Source organism: Cotesia typhae, unplaced genomic scaffold (assembly GCF_013202065.1).
Source record: "Cotesia typhae breed Kobodo isofemale line unplaced genomic scaffold, CoteBio_Ctyphae contig_20, whole genome shotgun sequence".
Lineage (NCBI taxonomy): Eukaryota > Metazoa > Arthropoda > Insecta > Hymenoptera > Braconidae > Cotesia > Cotesia typhae.
Window position 1 is genome coordinate 5,274,420 of NW_027423725.1, and position 7,730 is coordinate 5,282,149.

The window sequence follows — 7,730 nt, forward strand, 5'->3', positions numbered from 1 at the left end:
AACTTGACAGATATTAAAAATTTTTTCGAGTCTTATAATGACACTGAAGTTGACGGACATTAAAATTTTTTTTATAATTTTATAGCAATTAAATTATTTTGTATTATATTGTGGAATTATAAACAAAATGTAATATTTTTTGTACTGTTAACATTTATTTATTTAAAACAAATAAACTGAAGCAAAGTAGCATAATAATGATTGCTTTATAAAATAATGTTTAAAAAAGATTGAAACATCAAGAAAGAGAAAAACTAGGTATTAACAGTAAATGCACGCAAATGAAAATAATTGAGATAATTTATGTAGAAATATGAATGTTTCTAGTAAAATATTATTTGAAAACTGATGAAATGAAATAGTTAATTTAAAAAAAAAGGTTAATAGTTAACTAATTTATTAACAATCAATTAATTAACTAATTAATTAATTAACTTATAAATAAACGTATATTAATCATCCTCGTTTGATTTTTCAGCATCATTTTCTTGTTGGGGGTTTTTTCTTTATCGGGTGAATTTCCTGCACCCAAACGTTCGTCAGCAGCTGAAGTTTTTTTTTTTTTTTTCGTTTACTTCTTCCACCTTCCCTTCCCCATGATTCCTGAAAAAAAAAAAAAAAAAAAAAAAAAAAAGGTTATCAAATCTAATACATCAAGTCGTATATTTTTACTAATATTTATCTATTAAGAACCTTTTATGAGTTTATAAAATGGTGTATCAATGTAAATCTTTGGTCTCTTCTCATTTGCTTTCTTCAAGTTAAACTTCAGGGCTACGTCACGAGACATTCCTAAGCGTATCATAGGTGTCGTGCTTCTAATTAAAGCTTGATTGGGATTAGCCAACGATGCGAGCCTGTGCGCCTATCAAAACATATTATAATTTAAATGAGTTAAAAACAAAAATTTATTAAAAAACGTAAATTAAAAACTGGTTAAAATTTTTACAATTTTGTTGCGATAATTTTCATCAGAATTCAACTTTCCATTGAATTTAGCAAAATCTGCTAGTCCAGAGCAAGGAATTTTCATGTCGTCATCCTTCGAATCATTGTCTATTCCTAAACTTGCTGTAGCATTTGATTCATTAGCTCTTTGCATCTGTAGAACCAAACTTTTTAAATCACTGACTGATTTAGATAAAGAATTAAGCTGTACGTTGATACTCTTTTGTTCTTTAATAATTGGATCCAATAATTTTGTAAAAACTTTCGTCATGAGTTCTAAAGTAACATTTCAATATTATAAATTATAAATTTATTATAAAATATCGCAATTAGTAAATAAAATTATAAATATTGTAAATATTTCATGATTTATAGTAAGGTATTTATAATTATAGAAACTACAGCAATTATACGTTAAGGCAGTTCACTTATAAATACAAAATTGTAAGAAGTTTTTGAGATTTGAAATTTACTTAGAACATATATTACATACGTTGTTAAAGTTTTCAATTGATTAATTATTCCAAACATGAGATAGATGTAATTAAAAATGCCACTTTTTCATAGTTAGTATTCCAGAAAGGTGAGAAAATCACAAGTTTTTAATGTTTGGCATTAAAGAGATTAGACAATCGTTTTAAAAAACTAATAATCATGAAAATAATATATTGAAACTAACTCTAATCAATTTCGCAGCTCTTAACCAGTTAGTTTTATTTAGAAATTATTAATAAAATGACTGGGTAATCAGAAATATTCATTAATGGAAATGAATTAGAGACAGCGCGTGAGAAAAGAAATACTAGTGAATGAAATAAAAAGAAATAACATAAACATTAGGTTGTAAGTGATTTACCTTCATGAAAAATATTTTTAAATATTAGTTAGTTAAGTAATATCTGTTTAAATACCTTCATTCATATAGTGTTTAGAAGATTAGTTGTTATTTAAGGGTTTATTTTTATGAACAGTATGATCTGTTTCAGACTCAGAGTCATTTTCTGACTTATCAGAATTTAATCTGGAGCTTTTGCTTGATATTGAATTAGTAATGCATTTACTATTCAATTTTTTATATTTCTCTACAACGCTTTCCTCACAACTTGAACTATTAGTAGATTCTACCGACTTTGATAAACTCTCCGCTGATGAAGATCTTTTGCGCTTAGATCCACGAGATTTGTCAATTTCTATTAAATAAATTAAAAAATAAATTATATCACAGGAATGAATTAAACATTTTTTTTGTGTATCAATAAATTATTTCTAGCTAAATAAGAATAAATGATGAACTTAGTTTATCTAATGTTTTGAATAGAATATGTTTGTTTTAATTAAAATGTAAAATAATCAATTATTGAATGATATCAAAAAATTAACAATAATAATATTTTTTGTTAATTTTGGCTAGTCTTAAAATTAGTATACAATATAAATAATTTACTTACTAGAACTTCTTTTTGGATATTTTGAGTTTCTCGGAATATTCCCAATATTTTTCGGCGTATCAGACTGCTTTTTATTCATTAATAATAAATTATCAGGCATCTCAATGTCACTAGAATTTATATTTGCATTGTTTTCATTATTGATTAAAACAAATTGTTCTACGTTAGATAATTCATGTCGTGCTTTACGAAATTTTTCAGCTCTTAAACGACCGAGCTCACGTTTTCGAAAGGACTTATCATTCACGATAAACATTTTAGCGTAAGGAATAATTTAAATAGTAATAAAATGAACACTAATAATTACTGTATGAATTATCACTAAACTTATTTATAAGATAAAAACTTTCCAGTAGTATTATTTATAACAATAACAACAGATTAAGTAACTCAGGATATTCACTCTAAAGATATGATAAAAACAAAATTTAATTTAACTTATAGGTTATAGTATACTCATGTATGCTGACAGCGTCGCAGCAAAAGACGATCGGTGATTTTGAACGCTATTCAGCACACACATTCACTTCTAAAGTACGATTGGTATACCTAACTTGCATAAAGTCACGGCTACCGAAAATTTACCGAAGTTTGGCTTGCCAAACTTGGGCGTAGCTTGGAAAAACTACGTCAGTGCCGATTTTCGACTTGCCTATAGTGGAATTAATATGGCGTAAATTAGGCTTACCAAAGTTCGGAAAGCCAAACTTGCCCCGAATTGATTGTTCGGCAATGCCTCACGAAATTTCTAGTCGGGTCGTAGTTATCATTTACAGCCCATGGGCTATTTAACTTCGATGGTTATCGGTAAAAAATCATCACATTTATTATCTAACTCGTTGTTTTTATAATTTCTTATCAATAGGGAAGCCTCAGTACTTACGAGAGCTATTTATTGAAGAGACAAGTGTGATGGGACGCTTTGATAGACTAGCAGAGTAAAGAAACAATCTTAACTTTAAGATGCCCAACTTTGCGACTACTTATTATGAGTTTTCTTTCGTTATCACATGCATCTGTCTGTGGGAAGAATTACCAAGTGATTTGATAAATTCAACAAGTATTAAAATTTTGAAAAATAAGATTTATGACCACTTTTTTAATTTACATACCTATTGGAAGTAATGTTTTCGTTTTTTAGTTATTTTAAATAAATTTAATTAAATCTGATCATATTCTTTTTTTCCCTATATTTTTCTTTTCATGTACAACGAAGATAAGGAACTTTAAGTTAAAACATTATCCTTACTTCAAAAAAATATTTATAACAATAAAAATTATTTAAAATAAAGCAAAAACTTTTTTTTAGCAAAAAAATTTTCTGAAATCAATTAAGCATTTTTTCTAGGTGTACTTATTTTGAATCAGCTGCAAGAAACAGTGTTTGTGAGATGGAATGGAGTTCAGTTTGAATATACCGAATTGTTCTACATTGATAAAAAAAATTACCTTGACTCAAGAGAAAATTGTGTACAAAGAAATAGTATATTACACACCTAGGGAAGTAAAGTAAGAAATGTCACAGATCACATGTAATTGTCGGCCGAGGCGAAGCCGAGGTTGACAAACATGTGATCTGAGGCTTTCATATTTACTTCCCTAGCTGTGTAATATGCTATTCACTAAATTTACGTTTTCCCACCCTCCTCGGTTTCCCTCTCCCTCTCCTCCTGTATTTGAGTAGTACTTTAAGTATTTTATAAAAAGCAAGGATAAAATATAACGCAAGGATATTTTGTAAATCCTGATTGTTAACCTAAAAGCATTGTTGCAGTTTTCAGATCTCCGGAAACTTTCCATTGATGTTCTGAATACTTTATTTTGTCTAATACGATCTGTAAATTTTCGTAAGTCTCCTTTAATTTGGTGGAATGAGCTATTGGAATTGGTAAAAAAGTGTTCCCGTCATGGAGCAAAACTGCTTTAAGACTTATTTTCGATGAATCAATAAAAAGTTACCACTCATCATCCTTATAAATGGTTGTTTCCAATTCATCATTCAATCATCTAACATGCGAAAAGTATACCACCAGAAACGCAAAAGGAACCCACTGCGTAGGTCGTTTAAAGATCCCTGTTGAAAAACTCCAATAAGGTCCCATCAAAAGCGACAAAAGCCACTTAGAAATCAATAAAATTTATGGGTTTCTAAGTGGCTTTTGTCGCTTTTGATGGGATTCTATTGGAAATTTTAAACAGGGATAAAAGAGTTCAATACAAACAAAGGACAGTCTGAAATTCGAAAATATAGTTTCGTACCTTGTCCTTACATACTACTTTTTATAGGTTTTAAAATTTTATCAATTTTTCAATTCTAAGATCATATTCCATCCATGAAAACACATCCAAGTCATCTACAATCGTGTTAAATATTTATTTAAATGCCAAGGCTAAAAGCCGAATAGCAAATGGTAGAAATTACATGATGGTAATGGTACACGTAAGTAACATTATATAAGAGTTTTACATCTTTGTATAATAGTGAGAAACATATAGTGTAAATATAAGTAAAATACAGAGACAAAGAAAAACAAAAGAACAAACTTTTGAAAATTAAAAGATCCTGAAATATCGTTTATTTAATAGCAATTTGTATGAAAAAAAAAAAAATTTGTTTACAGATAATTTTAATTTAAAATCAGTTTGGTAATGAAATTAGTTTTAGTATCAGTGAAAATCATCGTTTATAGATCAATAATTTATTAGCACGTTGAATTTTCTTACTCCAGATTTTGAAAGAATTTAAAAGCTTTAATTTTGAAAGTCTCATGACTCAGTGCATTTATGATATCAACTGGTAGGTCACGCCAAAGACGAATCGCAGTTACAGTGAAAGAGTACTCAAATGAGTTTGTTGAGAAATTTGCGATTTTGAAATTTACATTATTGTACTTTGCAGATAGATTTTTTCCCAAATTTATAACTGCAATTTTTCCAATTTTTTTTAATTTTTTTAAATTTGAAAAGTTAATAGGATAAAAAAACTTCAGATTCAGATTCAGTGAATTAAAATCCATAAAAATCATACTTGATCCGGGTTTATAAAAATTTTTTCATCGTTGTGACTGCTGTTTTTTGTAATGTTTTCCATTTTTTTGGGGTCTTTTGCATTTTATTCAAATCTGGAGGGTGACTGGACCAAACGGAGTTCAAATTTGGATGCAGTGACTCGAAATGCATGTCCTTAGGTGGGTTCGGTCAAATGTCCAAACAACTTTTTTTAGTGTGTTGGTGCTGCTAATAAATATTTCTTAGGGTAGTACGTACGTGGAAAGCATATTTCAAGAAAATTATAAAATTTTTTTACCGAAAGAAGTATATTAATAATTCACCACCAAAATTTCAGATCAATTCACCGCACTGTTTTTGAGTAATTAATTTTCGAAATTGCATCTTTTACACGTAGAGGTATAGAGAGATAGTAAAGTTAGTATGAAATCTTCCGTACCATTCGAGTGATGCAAATAGATTTCATACTAATTTTACAAAAACGGTGCTGTGAATTAATCTTAAATTGTGGAGGTGAATTATCAATATATTTATCTTTCAATGAAAAAAATTTTATAATTTTCTTGAAATATGCTTTTCACGTACTTACTACCTTAAATAAGGCTCGTTAAGAAATCATTTGTTAAGTATTAACAAATTTTTTTTAATACTAAGAAATTTTTTTATCAGTGTACACGATAAGAAAATAATAGGAACTGTTCCTATATAATAACCAGTTAAGAATGATGAAATTACAGAGAACGTATATTTAAAAATTAAAAAAAAATATAAAAAAATTTTTAAGAAGCAAAAAAAAAATTTTTTTTAAGGAACGTGTTTTATTTTAAAAATTATTATTTGTATCCAAGATTAAAATTCCATAAAAAAATTCTGAATGATTTTATAAATAACGCATTTGTTGATAACAATTTTTCAAGCAATAGAAGATAGAAATTTCAAAAAATCATTTCTATACAACTTCTGATAAAAAAGAAACGGATCATTAATATTTAAAATAATAATTAAAAAAAAATTTTTTTCTTGATGATTAATAATTTAAGTTTTTAATTTTGCAACAACGAAAGTTATTAATGAAAAACTGAAAAATATTAATTTTTCAATTTTTCCAACGGGGATCTATTCTGGAGCCTATATAGAATTGCTCCTAGAAAAAAAAATTTCAAATTTATAGTTTAACAATTATTACAGTTGCAATTTTCATGTTCATGCAAAAAAAAATGATTAATTAACAATTGCATAACTAATTGAAACAGTGTGATGAAAATCATTGAAAACATTGTTCCGGGAGTCGGGACTCTTTTTCACCTCTTCCATTTACCCCCTATACTATTTGAACAATATAGGAACAAAATTATATTTGAACAAAACGGATTGAGTTCACAAACTTCATCCATATGAAACGAAGCGAAATATCAAGAAAATAAAACATCAGCAAATAGTTCGAAAAATCGAGTAAATGTTTACTATACCATTCCGAAGAGTTATTAATTGAGTTTAAATCATCATTTCACCATTGGATATCAGTCTGAATTTCAAAGCAAGACTGGTTATCGAACAAACGTTGAAATTAATGATGTTCTTGTCACCATCGGATGTCATGAACCTTTACCATTTAAAATGGACGATTTTGTTCAAGATATTCAGTGGATAAGTTTTCGGAATGATAGGATAACAATTAATTCAATTATAATAAAACCGTCAGATGAACCATCATTTTACAAGATTAAAACAATACTAAATGGTAGTAATGATCAAATTTTATTTATTACTCAGTACTTGGATGGTTCCTATTTTGATGAGCATACTTAATCATTCAAAGTTCTTGACAGCCCTGTTGAAAAAAACTCTTAAATTCTCTTAGAATAAATAAAAATAGTGACAAATGCACCTATAGAAACTCATAGATTTTATCAGATCTTATACGTGTATTTGTCATTCCTATCAGACTTTTCCCATAGGGAGAAGCTCTCTCGCATGGAAATTTTGATTTTTACGCTGATCTAGATGACTGTACCAGTAACCTATTTAAAAATTTTAAACAATAATATCTACATTACTAAATTTTGGATTTAAATAAAAAATGTTTCTTTACAATTTTAAAATAAAATTGAAATAGTGATAGACTAAGTAAAGATGGAAAATTTCAGAACTGATTGTGAGATTTACGAAATCTCTAGTTCTGAGAATTACAAATTACTCTGTAAATGTGTCATTTGCTTCCAAATTTGTGGATGTATTGACGTTGTCGATAACATGCGAATACATACGCCACACAAATACTCTGTCATAGCTTGAGTTGAGTGATAATTTATTTTCCGTTACTTC

The 7,730-nt window shown here is 27.9% G+C and overlaps 2 protein-coding genes across 2 annotated transcripts; both read right to left on the reverse strand.

Annotated features, from left to right (window-relative positions):
* Positions 1-426: 426 nt before the first annotated feature.
* Positions 427-1,869, reverse strand: LOC141537894 (uncharacterized). Its single transcript, XM_074259102.1, has 4 exons — positions 1,860-1,869; positions 950-1,224; positions 694-865; positions 427-603 (listed from the first exon to the last, which is right to left on the reverse strand). The coding sequence occupies exons 1-4, from the start codon at positions 1,867-1,869 to the stop codon at positions 572-574; spliced, it is 489 nt and encodes a 162-aa protein (XP_074115203.1). The 3' UTR covers positions 427-571.
* A 15-nt stretch (positions 1,870-1,884) lies between these two features.
* LOC141537895 (uncharacterized) lies at positions 1,885-2,776 on the reverse strand. Its single transcript, XM_074259103.1, has 2 exons — positions 2,397-2,776; positions 1,885-2,138 (listed from the first exon to the last, which is right to left on the reverse strand). Exons 1-2 carry the CDS (start codon positions 2,650-2,652, stop codon positions 1,885-1,887), a joined length of 510 nt encoding a protein of 169 aa, XP_074115204.1. The 5' UTR covers positions 2,653-2,776.
* Between the last annotated feature and the right edge of the window lie 4,954 nt (positions 2,777-7,730).

Bases quoted from the DNA above. Each gene is read 5' to 3' on its own strand.
- LOC141537894 (XM_074259102.1), bottom strand. The intron at 866-949 runs GTAAAAATTTTA...ATGTTTTGATAG, and splicing joins AAAATTATCGCAACAAAATT to GCGCACAGGCTCGCATCGTT. The intron at 604-693 runs GTTCTTAATAGA...TTTTTTTTTCAG, and splicing joins ATTTTATAAACTCATAAAAG to GAATCATGGGGAAGGGAAGG.
- LOC141537895 (XM_074259103.1), bottom strand. From the start codon at position 2,652: ATGTTTATCGTGAATGATAAGTCCTTTCGAAAACGTGAGCTCGGTCGT. The intron at 2,139-2,396 runs GTAAGTAAATTA...TTTATTTAATAG, and splicing joins ATATCCAAAAAGAAGTTCTA to AAATTGACAAATCTCGTGGA.